This window comes from Pyxicephalus adspersus, chromosome 2 (genome assembly GCF_032062135.1).
Source record: "Pyxicephalus adspersus chromosome 2, UCB_Pads_2.0, whole genome shotgun sequence".
Taxonomy (NCBI): domain Eukaryota; kingdom Metazoa; phylum Chordata; class Amphibia; order Anura; family Pyxicephalidae; genus Pyxicephalus; species Pyxicephalus adspersus.
In genome coordinates this window covers 29,275,165-29,295,503 of record NC_092859.1, presented here as the reverse complement: position 1 = coordinate 29,295,503, position 20,339 = coordinate 29,275,165, and the positions used below count along the sequence as shown (strand labels likewise).

General features: G+C 37.5%; 1 protein-coding gene across 11 annotated transcripts in view; it reads left to right on the top strand.

Moving 5' to 3' along the window:
* The window catches only part of DGKI (diacylglycerol kinase iota), a 148,780-nt gene that overhangs the window by 34,850 nt on the left and 93,591 nt on the right, over nucleotides 1-20,339 (top strand). For 3 of the 11 annotated variants that reach the window (XM_072400193.1, XM_072400192.1, XM_072400187.1), the window contains exons 1-2: nucleotides 7,015-10,591; nucleotides 19,440-19,548. In XM_072400193.1, the coding sequence (XP_072256294.1) occupies nucleotides 10,176-10,591; nucleotides 19,440-19,548 (525 nt within the window). In that variant the 5' untranslated portion in view covers nucleotides 7,015-10,175. Of the gene's footprint in view, nucleotides 1-7,013; nucleotides 10,592-19,439; nucleotides 19,549-20,339 lie in introns of those variants that run through there. The other 8 variants (XM_072400196.1, XM_072400195.1, XM_072400194.1 and 5 more) reach the window with 5 other exon arrangements.

The following is a 20,339-nucleotide window of genomic DNA, read 5'->3' as shown; positions in this document are numbered from 1 at the left end:
ACATTGGTGAATCCTTGATAGTCTGTAGGTATAACTACAAACTGACAGGCTGTCTTCAAGAAAGTTAGTTAGTTGTTGGTAAACTTTAGTATGTCATTACAGTGATCATATCCTGTGCTTCTTATCTTAGCTTGACATTCTATGTCCCTCATTCTATGTCATTCAATATTAATGTCTTATAAATGAGCTGTCTGGATCATTTCTCTTTGAGGAAGAGCCAGCAGATCCATCAGACAATCCTAACCCAGTTTACAAGTAATTTTCTGGCAAATAGGATGTGATATTGTGGTCATTTACATCCCAGAGTGTATGATTCTAGTGTGTCTAATGCGGCCCCTGTTGCTTACTAGGGGAGCATTCAAGGGGTGTTAGAAGTAACGGGTAATTTGCTTGATCTGGACAACACCTCCTAAGTGAACCTGTGAATGCAAAACTACAAGTTCACAACACTGAGCCCACCATCTGCACAAACTCAACTTCACTACCATATTCTTGCTTCTGACCACTGGAAGAGTAAAAAAGAATCTGTGATTCCAGGGTGTGGTTTTATATGAACAAGTAGAAGATGGAGATTTTGAAATTCAGTGAAGTGGAGTAGTTTAGGTGTCCCCATACTTCCTAACTTTTCAAAACTTCTTTATATTACCTTTTTATACAGGTGTATTTATCCACCCAAAAATGGACAACTAAGGAGGAAAGCAGGGCATCTAAAAAAGAGGCCGTTCTTTCTGGCATGTGCCATTGTGAAAAAAAAATTCAATGAGCATGCAAAGTCTCTTTTGCCATTCAACCTGTGCCCCATGCATATTGCAAATTTTCCCTTTTCAATGCCGTACAGTGTACATATCACATTGGCTGGCCAAGAACAATGTGGAGGACAATGTAAGTGCTATGCACTGGAGTTAGACTCTCAGTAGATCATCCAAGAGGGGTGCTGTGGGGAAAGATGGTAGAGGAGTAATTTAGAACGTGGACTGGAACTCTAAGCTGTCACTGCTGGAGGAGGCCACATTGAGAGGTAACAGTGTCATAAAGTGTGCTGTTCATATTTGTACACTACATCCAGGTCTTGCACAATTCGTTTCTATTCTAATTTTAACATTTTTGTACTTCCTAACAGTGAAAAGGATTGTAAATAATGTTACTTTTTCAATCTAATGTCTACATAAAATACGTAAAAAAAATTGGCTGCATTGTTTGTAGCAGTGGCTGTTCAGGAACAAACACAGATACATAAAAGGTGGATTACAGCATGGGGGGTTCAGTAGGTATATATGACCCTTTGTTGTTGTTTTTTGTACTCAGCTGGGAAAATATTTGTTGCAAATATAAATAGATTTTTGCAATAACACATATTTTAGCATTTGTTTTATTATGTTCCTTTTTTTCCATCAAACTATAATGGATTATAAAAATGAGAGAAAAGGAAAACATGGAGGAGATGTATCTGCTTTGCTTGGTCTAGATCTGGGATTCAGAAACACTGAAGTCAGACCTAGCCAGGCAAAGAACATGTACAGTGACAGCCTAGATATTTCTCTAATGACAGGTGCACTTTTAGTGGAATACTGTCAGGTAAAATGTGCTTGCATGTTTTTTTTCAAAACTGATGTGCCAACTTTCGGGGACTGCTGGGACTTGGATTGCAACCTTATATAACAATATTGCAAATCCAAATGAGATGCAACATAATTTTTTACCAACAAAGACATCTGTGCTTGGATGTTAAAGGGCAGCTATTATGTAAATGTATCAGTTTAGCAACATGTATCTTAAACAATTGCAATATTTAAAAAAGTGTATTGATGTGTTATACTTTATTGCATCTCAGTTCTGTTGGTGTCCTGTGGTCTATTTGCAGCCACTCACAACAATGGCTGCCTGGTATTTTTAAGGTTGGGTTTTCTAATGGTAAGATTGGGTTCCTCTTTTTTCCCATTGTTTTGCGCATTTCCTTGTAGTAGCATAGGCAAGTGGTTTTTCAGACGTTATACAATGTAAAAGAGTAATTACCTGCCTCAACTGCTATGTAACTCTGTATGTAGAGAAGGTAAAAAAAAAAATACATCACTTCCAGCTGCAAGCAAACATCTGCACAAGCATTTAAAAATACCTGAAAAAACCCAGCAGTTACCGCCTGTTACTGCTCCTGGTTGCTTATTGTCAACCACTTGCCACCTAGAAGCGGTTAACACCTCGTTTCTAACCGCATAGCCAAATAGCTGAAACAGAATAAATGAGGACTTTCATGGCAGCATTGTAAGACATTATTTTAATGAAATCTGTAGATTTCAAAGTAATAAAAAATGTTTTTAAAAAAAAAATGTAAAAATTATTTGAAAAGTAAATGATTAGATTTTCTTTTACTTTAGGATTAAGTATTCTGATCTTCTAGATTTTCTTTAGGGCCCTGGTGTATGGCCATATATGGAATAAATATGGATGGTGCTGAAACAGCCGGACTCAGGGGAATCGTAAAAGAGCCTTGTTCCTGTCTGTGCCTCCGGCGACACTATTTTCACTATTAGCGGTGTTTAGATAAATTATACATGCATTTGCAGTAATAGGTGTGAAAGCTGAAGAAATGTGTCATTAGGCGAGCCGGCATTATTGTATTATTTAATGTTTCAGACAGACACTTAAAGTGGAATACCTAATCTCTTACTTTCTGTGTGTGGGCTCAAAGACTTCTGCATAAAGACTTGCTAATATACTAAAACCAGGAAAGGGTTTTCTTAAATAATTGATACGACGGTTTTAGATTTGAATACAGTTGATAAAAAAAATTTTAACCTGAACTCTGATCTCTGATGATTTAAAAAGAAAAATAAATAAATGTGGGTGCCCCCTAGATTTGTACAATAAAGCATAATGTACAACAGACTACAAATGTAAATATATATAGGCAGTAGATTTCCAGAAGGCAGAGGGCCTCAATATCACCAATGCTCAGTCATAAGCAGGGTGCATTAGGCATGACATCTCGCCTTTTTACCGTGAAATCTAATTGGCCGTGAGCTAATTGCATAACACCTTCCCGAGCTGACAGTGGCATTAAACACCTGTGCAAGGAGCCTGGATTGTTTAACCACTTGGAAGAAGCAAGCTAATTTTGGAAATAAACAAAGGAACTGTCAGACGTCTAATACGACAGACACAAGCTGTACCAGCTGCTCCATAAGAGAGGTGCAGAGCTGAAACTGAGCGACTGATTGCTTAACCAGGCCAAGACAAACTGAAGCGCAGATCAGTGTGCCCTCCTGGGTACTGAATCAGCTGGTCACATGGGTGCATATCACATTAACCCCTTCTTCATACATACATCAAGCAAACAGACCTGGCTTAACATCTCTCTTTTTACTATTACCAGGCACGCAGCTGTTGTTATTCATATTTTAAAGTCGCTGTAAATCCATTTACTGAAATCCTTTTAGGATGTCATTTCAAAAGTAATTTTCAGTATTTTTAAATCTGCAGCTATCAATAAAATAGTAATTGATGATCCTGGCATGAAAGACCTTGTACTGGTACATTCTGGTATAGTAACAACGCTCTGTCCCTGGCTCTTAATTGTGCACCTGTGTTGTCACCTTGTAATACACTCTCCTAAGCGGCTGTGCAGATACAGAAGAAGATTGCACAGGCTTGATACACTGTTGTCAACATCATTCAACACTACCACAAACAATAAAGAATATTTATATCAAACTAGAAGTGTTCAGCTCCTAAAGTGAATATTATATTTTCCTATTAAAATTATTCTTGCAGTGCCCCCCTCTTCCTGTATTGTAATGAAGAAATATTTATTTTGTCGGGGCAGATAAAACAATAGGCACCTATTCCTGTGTTATTTCTTTCTCCTCCAGCAGCCTGTACTCATTCACACTCTCTGACACTTTGGCTTCTGAGTGAATCCTCACTGTTCTCATGTACAATGCAGGAACACTTGCCCTGAATTGTAAGTGATGACATCAGAAAGCCTTCCAGGAGATGTTATGAAAAGAAATGGCTTTGGTGGACCAGCCATACAGAGCAAAGATAGCATTCTGAAATGGGAGAGGAATAGGTAAGTACAGCTTTGTATTCCTATGCACATGGAGAAAATGAGTATTGCTGTGCAGGATTGGGAAGTGTTAAAGACCCTGCAGGGGTTATTTTTTCTGGTGAGGTGGGTTTTACTATGGAGAACAGCTTTGCTGTGGTGATATTGCAGAGTTTGATGTGAAAGGTGCAGTGGTCAGGGGATTTTAGGTATGGTGATGAGAATGGGGTTGTAGGCATAGTGGTGGCAGGTTGGGGTAGTTGATGTAATGAAGGTTAGAGGGGTGGCTGCAGGGGCAGTGGTAAGTGTCAGATAAAACTCCAGATGCATTAATAGGAGCCAGTTCAGAGGTTTGGTGATGGATTGTTGATGTAGGCTCCCAGGCCAGAGAATATAGTACTTGTGCAAGCCACAGAAGAAGCCGTAGGATACAGATGCTGTGTTCTAATGTATTCTGAAATTAGAGGGCCACTTATGCCGCTGTTTACAATGCAAGGCTTACTGCAAGCATAAGTACGGAGTTTTACATGCAACTGATCTGTTGAAACTGGCGCCTCCCTGACATTAACTTATTAATTCTTTATAGGAAGAACTGCCTGCAGTAATCACATGATCATTTTCAGGGTTATAAAAGGACAAAGAATTGTGGGAAAAGCTCTGAGCCAATCACAACATGAAGCAGAAGAAGGCATGAGTGCATGGAACTGTGCCACTGATACCATGGTTGCTGTGAATAAAAAGGAGCAACATTTTAAATTTTTTGGCTGTTTTAAGAAATCAGATGGCTACAGATCGAAATAGAAAAGTCATTTTTAATTACTTATTTAGAAAGGCTGTCATGTAGAGACTACATATGTTAGATCAGCTTTTCAAAGAAAGTGGAATTTTTCTTTTTTAGAGCATTTGTATGGTCAAATGTACTTCTAAAATAAAAAGTAAACCAGCTTTCTGTTTGCGGTTGATTTTTTTAGAACATTGTAAGGGAACTGCACCGTTAGGATATTTTTTCAATTTTTTTGTCACAATTGGCTAGTTACAAAAACAGAAGTATTTTCTAAATGCCATTACTTTTATCACAATTAGTTTTTCCAGTTTGAATGATGTTTTTATTACTCAGGGCCTATCTACTAGATAACCCCCCCCCCCCCAACTACTGAGGAACTACAAGCTACAGCATGCCCTGCAAGCTTTTTCTCAGTGTCATTTTTTAGGTCACTGTATAGTTCAAATCTTACAACAGAGAACCACTGCTGTAGTGAAACACCACATCCTTTAAGACAACATCAGAATATTGTTCTTACTGTATAAGCTATAAACTGTGAATAATTGTGTTTGACACCGTATTATGCGCTTTTGACCTATAGGGTCATATTTTGGGATTTTTTTATTGATTTTTTTATTGTTTGTTGAACATCAATAAAAGTTGTAAACTATAACTACACACTATAAAATCCAGTTTCTCTTTTTCTTTTGGTGGTGCAAATCTTAGCTAGAGGAATCTGAGAAGCTTGGTATCCAATACTCTTATGAGTAACAGCTTGCATCTTTTTTTAAATCTTTTTTTATTGCTAAGTGTATGTAAACGCTAAACTTTCCGTAATACTATTCTGCAAACAGTGTAATAAACAGTGTGTAATTGGAGCGCCTGGTATTTTACCCACACACATAGCTGAATGATCAGAAGAGGGGCAACATCCCACTTTCCGCTATGTATAAATATGTATAGTGAAAGATATAAGTATATCACTGTATATCACTTTCACTGCGAATGCATGAGAATAACACTTTTTTTTTATTGCAGGAAAGGCTTGGGTATGTGCCAAAGGAGCAGCCCAAAGCCTCCTGGGATACTTGACATGTGCTGAAGGCTGCCTCCTTCCTTTTTATATAAAAGGGTTATCTACCTTTTTATATAAAGTACAAATTGTGGTGATAGGGCCACTTTACTGGTGGCTTGTCAGGAGGAGTCCTGTCATCTCTGTGAGAGGTAATACATACCTGAAAGTATTGCACTTACTTATTCTATTACATTACTAGGGTGAAATAATTTTATTGTAAAGATAGGTTGCTTGAAGTTGATTTCCTCCACTTCAAGGGCAATGTACAATGAGAGATATAATGCCACTTCTGGAAATTTTGTGGATCATCTACTTTCATTTCATATTTGGAATGTTGCCATGCATTGTGGGACAGATCATGGTTGATTACCTTTGATTACACATTGTTTGTACAGAATGCTATAATTTCAGAAAACAGTAGACTTTTTTTTTATTTTGTAAATGTATTGAGTATATATTCTAGTTTAGATTTGAGTGCATATGATTTGTATGTCACAAGAAAGCTTTGGAAATCATAGCAAGCTGACATCCTATTTAAATCAATAAATTATCTGAAAAATACCACTTCTAATAAACACAATGGGGCTGATTTATTAAAGCTCTCCAAGGCTGCAGAGAACACACTTTCATCAGTGAAGTTGGGTGATTCAGCAAACCTGGAATGGATCTAGTCCAGGATTTAAAACATTTGCTAACAAATAGCAAATTACTTTTAAGAAATCGATTCCAGGTTAGCTGGATCACTCAGCTTTACTGATGAAAGTGTATCCTCTCCAGCCTTGGAGAACTTTATTAAATCAGGCCCAACGTGTCTGTGCTACTGGGCTTGTGAGATCATTCAGAATTTAAGGATAGGTGTATTGGAGCTGACTGTGACCTTCATTTGACCTACATTAAGCTGTATCGTCATTCCTTTGTCATTTCAGACTTGTGGAATTATATCCTGCTTGAAGTGAGCAAAAGCTATTTAATAATTTAGAAATGTTTTAATGAATTTTGCTCTTCAGTGACATTTTACTTTAAGAGGCAGGAAGTTGTCTATATGATCTATTTGGTTATGAAAGCAATGTGTTTAGCAGAGGAAGTGCAGGGAGGCGATTAGGGTAGAAAGCCTGAGAAAAGTTACGCAAGGTCCTGCTCAGAGCAAAGTGTCCACCGGGACGTACAAGATTCTGTTTGTCCTAAACTCACCAGAGGTTTGATGTTCCCATGCACACTCCTTGTGGAAGTTAGGTCCTCACTGGACTCTGCATTCCTGAAGTCCTTCCAGCTGCTTGTACACAGCCTTCCCCCTAACTTCAAAAATACATCTAGATCTTCGATGTCAGTCTTAAAAAATCTACAGCTCTTTTTCTCTTTCAAAAACTCTAGCCGATAAGGAAGCAGTGAGGAGAGCTTGTGATCTTTCTTACTTTTCCACCATTCCTGGCTTTGTGTTTGAGGAGTTCAAATTCTTTGCAGCAAAAGGGAGCTGAAGTCTCAAGAAAATGAGCATTTCACCTTTGACAAGCTCTTGAGAAACATGGACTAATGCTGGGAAAGGGCCTTGAATTTGGTTTTTATTCCAGGATATGGCAAAAGAATTTCAATCCAAAGAAATATAAACCATCCAAATTTAAATCCTAGGTGGAAGCAGAAGTATCAGATCCAGAGTCGTATTCCAGTTCAAAGCATGCCTGGCTGTCAAAAATATCTCCAGTGTCAGCCATGTAGCCACTAATCTTCGGTTTCTGTACTGACCAGCATTGGCCTAATATTTCCTTTTATGTGGTTTTAGAAGCACCTCAAAGGGGTCTCCATTTGCATGAGAATAGATTATACATCTGTATTTTGTTTTTCAATCCTGTATAAAGAAAATGATTCTACTATAGGTAATGGTTTTATTTAGGATTTGTTTTGCCTGTCTTCAGCAGGTGTGTGCTCAGTGTTTCATGAAAGCTTAGCTTAGTCAGGTTAGCAGGTTGAAATGTGTACGAAAGCGCTGCAATCCAAATTTGGAAAGTCTGATTAGTTTTAGAGGTGTTTAATAAAGAGTTGTGCAAGGACATGCAAAAGAAAAAACTTTTGTCAGTAAAAAAAAGTGGAGTTTGCAGTAGAACATGGCTGCCTTTCTTTTTGACATCTCATTTAAAACACTTTAACAATATTACATTTTGTACAGTGTAGAAAAAACACTAGACCTAAAATGATGACATATTCTGATAAACAAAGTTCTGTATAACATATTGCATAGTGTCCAGGTAATATACAGGTAATTAATATGAAATATTCGAATGTTTGTTATTTCCCTGGATACTGGGTTCTATAGGCATTATTGAGCATTGCAGGTTAGCTTAGAACAATTAAAAATCATAGTTTAAACAATTCCTAATGGCTTTGTTACAGTTACTTTGTTACTGTTATTATTTTTTTTATTTGCTCTAAGTTTGCACTTCCATAGAAGAGCTCAGCTTTGGTCAATGTGCATATAGACTTTTTCTGCTGCGCTTTAGCACATTCTACAATGATCACATTGACTTTCATAGTTTTCTGTTCTAGGTTCTAAGAAAGAGCATATGATTTTTGTTTTTAGTTGCAAAACATATATATTATGTTAACAATATATTCTATTTAATTATTTACCTATCATGGAAAGCCAAGAGTTAATTTAACAGAGATGTGAAATTGAATTTCACACGCTTCTTACCTGAAGGTAGAAAGTTCAAATTAAATGTGGCTTGACTAATAGGCAAAGTAGTGGTAAAGCTTGTCAGCATTTGCGTACTTGTTGGTTTACTGGCGGAAATTTTTGTTTTATTATATCTATGCTTTATTATCCGCGTTGTATTTTCAGTTAATTTTGCACTTGGCACTTTGACAGAACACGTGAATTCAGTTTACTGGGCTTCCAAGGTGCATTCCCTTGTACCTGGCAACTCCAGGCTGCCTATCTGCCCAACTAAACATTGATTGTTATACATATTTACCAACCAAGAGAAAGTGGAAACCCTAAAACATGAATATACAGAATTACAAAATGCTTGTTTTCTAAAGAACATGCCCAGGTTGTATGTGTAGGTTGCATAGTTATTATGATATCAGTCTAAATAAACATTAGATAGGACAAGAAGCAAAAAAGTAACAAGGAATAGGGCAGCTGTTTTACATTCTAAAGGATTTTTGTTTCTGCAGATTTAGTTCTAATATTTACATAGCAGAGCAGAGGACCCAATTTTTTGGTTTAAGTAACAATCATAGGTTCCTCCCTTTAGTTTAGTACTGTATGGTAAAAAGAGAAGCAGCAGATTTAGGAGCTTATCACTCTGCTCTCTCCTATCGGCAGGTCCCCTGCTAACACTGTAGCAGGATTGCTTGACTTCTGTACAGCTTGTTCTGTATCTTCCTCTTGCAGTCTGGTTACAAGAACTATAGAAGGCTGATGTCAAATACAGGTACTTACTCTGCTGGTATTGAATATTGTATACATAATAACAAAGCTACATTAGTTTGTGTATTATACATTTGGCTGGAGTTCAGCTTTAAAACCACAGTTAATGTAAGATATTCAGGCACTTGTCTCAGAGCCTGTCAGCTTCTGCCACCAATAATCTGGAATTTTAGAGGTTTACACCAACACATTGTTACAACACGGTCCTTGCTGCGCCTTCCTCTTTCTTAGCAGTTTTTCACAGCAAGCACAGCTTCCAGATTGCAAGGCGTTCTTAGTAACTGTACAGCTGGGTTTAAATTTGGAAACAACCTGCCTAATTCATAGCATTTAAAGCCCTAGAGAGATCCGAACCAAAAAGGTCAGTCAGATTCCTTCCTGTGTAAAGTAAACACAGGTCACTTGAGGATTTTTGTAAACTGAGTTGAGTCTGGAAGTGTAACTTAGTAATTACATTTTTTTTTCTCATTTGCAGGGCGAGGATCTAATCCCCCCTCTCTACTTGACAGAAAGAGTCTTGTGTAATCTGTGTTTTTCTACAGCTTGATATTTTGTTTATTTGAACTGAGGCAGTCAAGTTTTTTCCATGTTCAATATCTTAGGACTACAAGTTGAGTATTGTTCTGATTGCCTAGCAGAGAATTTGTAATAAGAATTTGTCTAGTGAGGCAAAGGTGAAGGGAATTTTTGTGCCAGGGGGGTGCCTAATACTGACGTCCTGAAGTATAAAAGCTTCAAACCACTTTGGTTAGCTAGTCAACCACCAACAGCAGGAGTAGCCAACTCTGCATTCTTGTATGCATCTGTTTTAACAAATTCTGGACCAGAACATTTTTTTTTTTTTTAACCCATTGTACCGTTTCTCAAAATGGAAAAGTTTTTTCATCGACATTTTGGTAAGTCGCGCCTGCCTGAACCAGAAAGGAGAATGAGTTTAGCGGCTTCTAAAGTTAGACGCAAGTCAGGAGTTGGTGGACCGTCCTTGGAACTGCTCACACATCGAAAGGTTTCAATACAACAACCCAACAAGAAAAAGGGAGAGCATCGGCGGAAATCTAGTACAGCACCCATTAGAGTCAATCCACGTTTTTCTGTGAAAAACAATAAAAAATGTACATTAAAAACAGCAAAAGTCCAGAATATAGAAGACTTGCTTTGGGAGATATGGATGGATTGTAAATTACTCAGCGCAGATCAACAGTCTATGGAACAGAATGATGATGACAGTTATACATCTGAGAGTGGAAGCTCAGACAGTGAAACTGGAACCTCAGAGGAATCAAGGTGTGTAGGCTTCTCCAAATGGGATTTTCACACAAACCTAACAGTGCAGCTGGTGCATTCAGTCATCCACTGACCTAAAATATATTTTAGGAATTGCAGTGGCAAGTCAAAGGTGACCTCTCTGCACTTCAAGCACAGACTCTCATTGACTTGTTTAGAATGAGCCTGTGCTGTGCCCACAAGGCAATATTACTTTTTCATTCTCAGGTCTGAAGTCTTCAGCCGTCTTGCTTGGCCAAGAGTATGTAACTCCCACCCTTGCCATTTTTTTACACCATCACTCAGCAATCACTGTAGAATGCTTGGATTGTACATAGTACATTCTGCAAATATTAATAGGCAGGGTAAGAAATTGTATGGCAGAACAGATATACAGAGTGTCCCCTGCTATAAAATTTACCATCAATAAATTTGTTTTTAAAACACTTTAGTCCCAGTTTAAAAAGCAAAATCTTGTTTTTCAGAACAAATTGCAATATGCCATAAAATAAATGTATTTCTTCAAGATTTCCGAATCAAACATTTGAATAAGAGTTACAACTTGGCAGAGATCACAAGAGAAGATCCTGCTTCTTAATTTCTCAAGAGATTTGCAGAGCTGGTGGCTTTAATGTTACATTTTGGGTAGATTTACTTTTTTAAATGTATTGGCTTTTGATGTTTTCATTGGGCTGTTACTGTAAAGGCTTTGCACTTTGGTATCCTTCTGCGCATTTACTCGGATTTTTCCATCTTGGTTTCTTAGCAATGGTTTTTCTATCATGATATTGTACGATTTTTGAAACACCATGTGGGGGGGGGTTATTAAAGAAGTTGTGCTCTATTTACAAATGTTGTATCATGCAAACGTGTGCAAAACATTTGTGGTTCATATGCTTCCTTTTAAAGCTGGCTTTGTCTGCCTGTTTTTCACATTTGTTGTGTTATGAATTGAATTGCAACAAATGATGTGTGGCAGAGCTGTATAATCTCAGACCAGGACTAGATGGATCCTAAACAATTCACATATGTGTATTTTGTCAGTATAACTAGCTGTATGCCTGGAGATTTAGTTGTAATTATTGTTTGTATTGTTTAGGAGGGCTGTTTTCTCCTTTAATTTCACCTGGTGCCTCTAACACACTTACTGTTTCACACTAACAATATTATTTATGTAAAATTGAAGTAGCAGCATTGTTTGTTTGGACTATTCAACTCATACCCCTCTCCTCATCTCTTTTATATAAGGGGGAGAACTGAACAGTGCTGATAACACTACTTGAGATGACTGTGAAACACAGACAAATAGCTCAGGTCCAACATTCTAGCAGGATCCACATAGAGTTTTTGCCATTATCAAACAAATATAACAATGGTATACTTAACAGGCCAAAATGGTGGTAAAAAACACAGTATCACAATTTTACAGGGTCACTTTAAGGATACATATTACTAAAGAAACCAATGTCTCATTATATATTTTAGTTTACAGAAGTCTTTAGGATAACTTTTGTATCTTTGTAACACTTTGTGTGTAGCTCAGCAAGTTTCTGCAATTATCTTGTTCCTAGAGATAAGACTTCTGCTATATGTGTCACCAGATTTTTGAGTCATTAAGCATTTTCTATTTTCATCAGAGATTTAAGGATATAAGATAAATTGCTTTTTCAGACATGTTAAGAAAACACAAGGTGTCCTTAGGAAAAGGTTAGTTATCCACAGGTCAGTATTGGCAAGTAACGTGATCACTGCAGGAGATGCTCTGTAGGTTGAAGAATATCTTGGTTTGTTCCTTTATCTGCACAGAAAAAAGAGAACTGGTCTTTAGCTTTGTGTGCGTCAGTCACAACCATCCACCCCATATGAAGGAATAAGAAAATATTTTACCAATACTTGGCAGTCCTATTGGTTGTGCCTTAAATCTGGACAGATCTTTATCAGCAGGTAAAATGTTCAGCATCTGGTATTTCCTGGTTTGTCAGGTCTTGCTGCATGCCATGGTTCTACCTACATGACTACTATGTCCATGAAGCTTTGAAATGACATTTTTGATATAGAAGGCAGCTGGTTAAACACAGGGTGCAGTGAGGGACTTAGGAATTAAACTATTGGGTAATATTAGCATGTGAACAGCAAAACCTCCTTCCATGGTTCACAGGATCTCCCACTTTTCTGGGGACCACAAAAAATCAGGATAGTGAGCTGGAGGACTTTAAGAAGCATCTGTTCCCCATTTGCCCCTGAAGAGTGTGAACCTGTAAGTGCTCAGCTCTGAGGAATTCCAAGTTTAATACTATCTAATCCTGGTTACTGTGGAGGAGGAAACAACTGATCAACTGATTGCTGCTTCTTGAGAATATGTAAATACTTTAGTGTGCATGACCTGGGAACAGGTTTACAGAAGGTTAGAAAGGAAGTATGCATAAGACCAAGAAACAAAAATATACACAATGTTTAATTTTACATAAAATACTAACAATAAATAAATAGCAATTCAAATGGTAGCAATCTCCCTTTAATATTTATGAATCTAGTGGGTATTTTTATTTTATTTTTTCTTTCTTACGTTTTTATCCTGTCGACTGTTTTCGGTTGGATGGGCCCATCTGCCTTCTCCTTCTTGACAGCGATCCCAATGGAGAAAACCTGGATACTGCGATGACTCATCAAGGTTAATACCAGTTCATCAGCCAGGGACAGTGCTAAATATTGTGCCTAGATTCCTGATCTGGAGGCTGATTTTACAGCTTCCACCAAATGTATGTTGTATTGGACAGTCCAGTCCACCCCATATACAAGTTCCAAGGTTTTCTCAGCCAGTTCTCGGTCTATCTTCATCTGCAAAATTCCTTACCTTGTTTCCCCTTCTGCTCATTTCTTTTTTTGGACACCTTTTAACCATAACTGAGCAAAATGAAATACATTTACTGGATACCATCCCAAGCCTTTGTATATTTGTCCATCTAGTTCTGAGATTTACACAGTTCTGTTACATATCACAGCTTGATTGGTGACTGGACCTTTCTGTTCTACTGTTAGGCAATAGTGCCTGGTCACCTACCTGTCCCCAGTTATTGAATAGACAGTGAAGAAGCAACAACATAATTGATGAGTTCATTTTTTTTTGCAAAAGCATAAGCTAATATTAATTACAAGCCTTCCCTGAACTACAGATCAGTGACCTTGCCTAACCTGAGATGGTATCATCAATCTGCTACAGGCAGACAGAAGCATTTTACTTTGTAGCACAAGGTGAGAAGCTGCAGCAGGGCTGAGATCTGTGTCAGATTTGTATTTATATGCATGTGTACTAATTCTAGATGCAGATTCCTTGTGCCACATTTCTGCCCATCCTGTGGCCCAGGAACCACTCGGGCTCCTTGGCACCTACTGTGTGGCCCTCAGGGCCCCGGCAGACTTCTCTAAGTTTGTTTTTCCTGTGATCTTTTGATATGAATCTGTGACAAGTATCAAATAAGGCACAATTTTTAAAGTCGGAACAAGTAGTACAGGTGTGCAAAATGTATTTGTAAAGGGGCTGGAATATCTGTGATCTGTAGCACTCTCATATCACATTTCTCCAGTCCATGACTGTCTCCCTAGGCATGTCCCCATTCTCCTACAACTCCTATGGCATGTCCACAGTCTGTGAGCATCTCCTATAGTACGTCCACAGTCTCTTACCATCTTCTATAATATGTCCACAGTCTCTGATCATCTCCTATAATATGTCCATAGTCTCTGAGCATCTCCTATAGTATGTCCACAGTCTCTGACCATCTCCTATAGTACATCCATAGTCTCTGACCATCTCCTCTAATATGTCCACAGTCTCTGATCATCTCCTAATATATGTCCACAGTCTCTGACCACCTCCTATAGTAAGTCCGCAGTCTCTGACCATCTCCTATAGTAAGTCCGCAGTCTCTGACCATCTCCTATAGTACTTCCCCTGTCTCTGACCATCTCCTATAGTATGTTCACCATCTCTGACCATATGCTATAGTACAGCCACAGTCTCTGACCATCTTCTTTACTATCTCTGCATGCTCTAGCTATCCCCTGCAGTCTTTGACAATCTCCTGTAGTATCTCTCTCACAGCAACTATACAGGACACCCATGTAGTGTAAGTTGAGCAGTACTGATGTGGATGGTGATGTCAAAAATATGGTCTCATCCTTCAAGGGAGAAAAGCAAATGATAGCATTATTGGGAGTAGTATTGTGCTCTATGTGAAAGGTATTATTTCCTGGAATTGTCACATGTATTTATTAATGTTATTTATCCTTCCAAACAAAAATATATTTGATGCTGGATTAGTTTGTTATATGTAATGTATAGTTACATTATATATATTTTAAGTTATATTTTTAATAAGGAACAGCAAGCTAAAAAACAAAAATGTGAAAGTCAAACTAACCTTATGTAAATTTTACAATAATAATGCAATATGAACATATAATACACTTTATATTTAAAGTGAGAAATATAAAATTTAGCTCTAAGCTTGGGCTACACTAAAAAACAACAGTGATTCCTGTAAACTGGCAGAGAGAAGTCTATCACACACATCCGTGCATATACAGACATAAGGCAAGAGTGCAGTTCTCTCTCTTTCTCTGGTTCAAATCATCTATTTATCTGACCAATAAATGCCAAATGGCCATTACATTCTGATTTTCCACCTATGTGGATGTGAATTGATATTTATATGTCCACAGCAGATACCAAAACATATTCAATACTAATTATACTGCATAACGATTGCATTTCAGAAACCACTATCTGTTGGCTTTGGACAGTGTTGCAGGACAGTGGTGAGCAAATCATCATATCTAGGGATTCACTTGTGGCTTTGGAATTCTCCAAGGGTTGCACATTAGGGTTAATTTTCCCTGAGCAACAAAGAAATGCAACAAGAAGAGTTTCTTGAAAAGTTGTTTTCTCAGTTGGTGCTGCTGTTTGCACATTTTTAGGTGCAATTTATAGAGGCCAGACAGACCACAGCAGTGTGGTCAGGAGCTTTCTTTTCCGCAAGCTACAGCAAAAGATAGGACTTTGCTCAATTATTGTTTAGCTGCACTCTAACATCATTTTATTATCTGAGCAAAAGAATAAATTTGACTTAAAAGCAGGCAGACATACCAAGCACTAATTATTGCATTGTTTGTTCTTTAAAAAAAAAAGGTTATGTAAAGCATTTTTATTGGATAGATGGGAAGGGAGTAAAACCCCTGTCAAGTTTTTCATGGGTGCCTGTGCCAATAGGTAGGTAAATTTACATTCTCGGTCTTCCTGATAACTCAATAAGACAGAAAATCAAAATGTTACAGGTGTCTCTAGAACAAGAATTATGGTAAAGTTTTTAATAGGGTACTAGGACAGCTCTCTAAGAGGACATTTCCCTTCATTTTAAAGATTTTTTTTTTTCTACCCACATGTGCGTCTTTGGGAAAAAAAGTAATTGGGATTACATATACCAAAAAATAATCCAGTGATCCAGCAAACCTGGAATGGATCTAGACCAGGATTGAAAACATTTGCTAACAAGTAGCAAATTACTTTTGAGAAATCCATTCAAGGCTTGCTGGATCGCCCAGCTTCACTGATGAAAGTGTATCCTCTCCAGCCAGAGTCAAAGGGGATGCCATACAAGGAACATACTGATAGGAGAATAGAGAAGGGAGACCACTCTATCAGTCCGCTTCTACTTGTTTACTGCCCATTTACAGACTAGGGAAAGTGACAAACTTGTATTGCTTAAAGGCGGCATAGAAAAAGGCAGGTCACCTAACTGCTGTGTGCAAGGATGTGAATGCCTGGATAAAATTACAAATCCATTGACAGGTAAACTAGCTCCTATGTACGTATTTAGGCTGTGGATTTAGCAGTGTGTCAGGTGTCCAGCTTTAAAACCAGGATCTTTAAAAAGCAATGATTTTCTTGTATATAAATAGCTGCAAACTGCAAGTGACTGTCGTACAGCATTTCTAAACATCAGTGCACTAAGCTGCAGGGGTAATATCAAGTAGATTTGTCATGAAAATATTCTCATAAACATGCTTAGTTCACAATTATGTGAATGTGGATTTAAAGTATTTTCCAGCAAAATATTTATTTACCAATGAGTGCTCTTGTTTCTCACAAAGTTTTATTTTAAATACATTAAAAATACGACTATTTTTACACACACACAAATAAATATATATATATATATATATATGTAATTATGTATGTATATATGTAATTATGCTTTCTTTTAAGTCCTATCACATTTGTATTACACATTTACCATACATTTTTTTATATGCCCAGTTTATATGCCCAGTTTCGGTGTTAAGTGCATCATGCTAAGTAATGTGTAAGAATAATACTTTTAGATAATTATCTTTTTCAGAGATAACAGTACTGACCCTGAAAATGCCTTATCTGATTTTCTCTCCAATAGGATAAAGCAATCTCTGTTCAGGCATCTAGAAATGGTTAAAACTGCCCAGGTTCAGTAATTTTCATTAAAATTGGACTGTGGTCAATGACCCAGAACTTAGAGCCAACCCCCACTGAAATCTATGGGTGCTAAGCCATGAAAATCTGGTCTTTTTTTAAAGCTACAAGGCACGCTAGTGGGGGTACAGAACTGTTGGTTTATGGGTCTTTTCATGCAGATTAAAGGACATCATTGAACATATACAAATCCTTGTAGTAAGATTCTTGGGGGATGCTGTATGTGGTGTTAATTGGTTTATCAAAATAAGTAAATGTAGGGTTCCCTACAAATATTAACCAGATTTAGCCTGGGTGACCAGTAAGGGGGGATGGAGGGCAGCCAGCATGCACCCACCCTTTCTTACAATACATGTACCATATCATGCTTTCCATCAACAGATGCCAGTGACCAAATTTGATCATGACCTGATAAATTATTGAAAAGTTCTCTTTAATTAAAGTTCATCTCAGGTAGTCAGGTCCTCAAAAGTTTTGAACAGTACATGGATGCATAAAATACTCCTCCTTCTATCAAATTTTTACAATTTGACTTTAGATAGTTACTATGCACAGCACGCTGTACTGGCATCTACCTCCACGAGGGACAATGTTTTTGTGGTGAATATGGGCAAAGCAAGACTTATGGGTGAGGAGATATATGAGAAAATTGATGAAAAGAAACAACTATGATGAATCAGGGAAAGACACACCGACAGTGACAGCTGTGGGTAACCAGTTACACTGTAATTTACTCTGCATGCAAAATATTGTATTTTCCAGAATCTACAGCTAAATACAATGTGCTCCTCCTGTTAAGTGACAAGGTATGCTGGAATGTTTTATGGCTTGCTTGTTTTTATAGACTGCAAAATCTTGAAATAAACCTAGGACAAAACCAGGCAATGCCAAAACAATGAATAAGCAGGTGAAAATGTGAAAATAATATGAAAACAAACAGCTAATAGGAATCTGGGATTATATGTAAACTTTTTCTGTAAAATATTGGCATGATCCTTTACCATTCTGTACTCTAATTGGTTGTTTAATCTGAAGAACGGCCAATAGGTAGGATTGGGGGCAGGAGGGGCACATATAATATTGGTATAATAACATTATGAATACATTGATCAATATGGTAACATTATTACTGCATTATTATCAGGCAAAGTACACCATTTCATCTCAAATACTGTATACTAATATTAATTACAGCCTAGTTTTCTCTTATCCAAGTGTCCCCCAGGGTATGGAAATGAAGGGTGTTAGTACAGGATCTATCTGAACTTCTATAAATGTGGCTTTTTCAAAGCTTTAAAGTTTTCAAGCTATTTCAGAAGCACCATTTCCGTCTCCTTCTTTTTCAAATACTTGCTACCTGACTATAATAATGATCCATGACTTTGTAAATGTAGGCAAAGCTCTGACCTGCAGGCCTGATCTAGGTTATTGACTTTTAAGTAGTGGCACCAGTGACTTCTAGGCAAATAACATTTTCTAAAAAAAAAGCTTTGTATTAGCAACCTATATAGTTTATTCAGCACATGTTTTCTTTTACTACCTATAATTTATAGAGGGGATTTGTGTATCTCAGTTAGGAATTGTAATCTGTGGCAATGCTGTCCAAAATTACCGAAACAGGGCCAAAATGATGGAAGGCCACATGAAGGATGTTCCATTGATTTAATTATTGATATTGGGTTCAAAACATTCATTGTGATTCTTGGGGACTGATTTGTTAAAGCCCTCCAAGGCTGGAGATAATACACTTTCATCAGTGAAGCTTGGTGGTCCAGCAAACCTGGAATGGATCTGGTTCAGGATTCAAAACATTTAATAGCAAATAAATCTATTTTCTGACCTTGGAGAGCTTTAATAAATAAGGCCCAATGTGTTTCAGAGTCATAGATAAAAAAACAAAAAACAAAAAACATTCACTGTGGTAATTGTGGAAACATTCTTGACAACTTGAGAGTAAGCTATGTTCCATTTTAGAATGTAGGAATGGATTTTTACTTTGCAGACATTGAGCAGCCAATGACTGATATATGGGTCCTACAAACCATAACCATCTGAACCCCTGAATGTAGCATTACATAGCTACAGTGCTAAGAATTGTGCAAACAGTAATGTTGGTATTTTTTAAATGTATCTGATTTAGGAAAAGTTAATCGTTTTAATCCACAACAAATAATCCAATTTCATACCTTATCTGGAAGATTAAACTTGATTAAAATCTGTGGGCATCTGCCCCATTTTTGCTCTAGTAATATTTGTTCCGTTGTTTGTGTATTATGCTTCCACATAAAAGAAAGGCATAAAACATTTGCCCTGTCTTTTACTTTGTGTTTGTTGCTGATCCATGTTTCTTTGTCTTCCCTACAGGAAAGCCATTTCCCGCTCTGGACTACAGCACCTGGCCCCTGTACACTGCCCCACCCTCACTGTATCAAATGGACCCCTAAAGGAGCCACGAACATCCCTGGACTGGACTGTAGGGTTGATTTTCTTGATTTAAGGGGTTTCTGGGTCTTTGTACGTGTGATGTCTAGCCATGAGGGCTTTAACGTTGGCTATAAGAATGACCCTCTATAAGGAGGCTCTCTGAAGCAAGGCCTTCTTGTTTGCCCCTTTGTCCATCTGTAAGGAAACATCTATTTCTAGCTGTTAAACATCAGAGAGATTTCCTCTCAAAACCTGTTGTGTCTACAGAGCAGGAAAGGATGAGGAATCTTCCTAATAAGACACAAAAAACCTGAAATGTTTTCTAATCTATCCAAAATTGATAACTCATACTTGCAGAGTGGGCCCATCCATGTAGTTACTGAAATCTCACTTAATACCTCTGTTCTTCATAAAACTAAATTCTGAAGGTGAGAGCCTTTGTCTTGCCTCTACCCACCTTTGAAGTAAACATATTCATAGCCATTAGTGAAGCACTGGATGTGGGTTAAAGCTAACCAACACAGAATCTGAATGTTCTTTCCTGTAAAAGTGCCCTGAGCTCATTGATCTCAACAAAGAATTGCATACAATTAGGCTCAATTTAACAAACTTGAAGACGAGGATAAGGCTCTGTAATTTATCCATGTGACTGTAATTTTCAAATTTCATTGAGCTCACCTAAAAATACCCGTGACTTTTTTTGAAAATAAGTATTCTTTTCTTGTTGTGTTGGTTTTGTAAATTGATGTCTGCTTAGCTTCTGCACTATACTCAATTCCCTTGCTGTCTGACATCCTGCTACTTTAGTAAGAAAAATAAGGTATAACATATATAGAAATA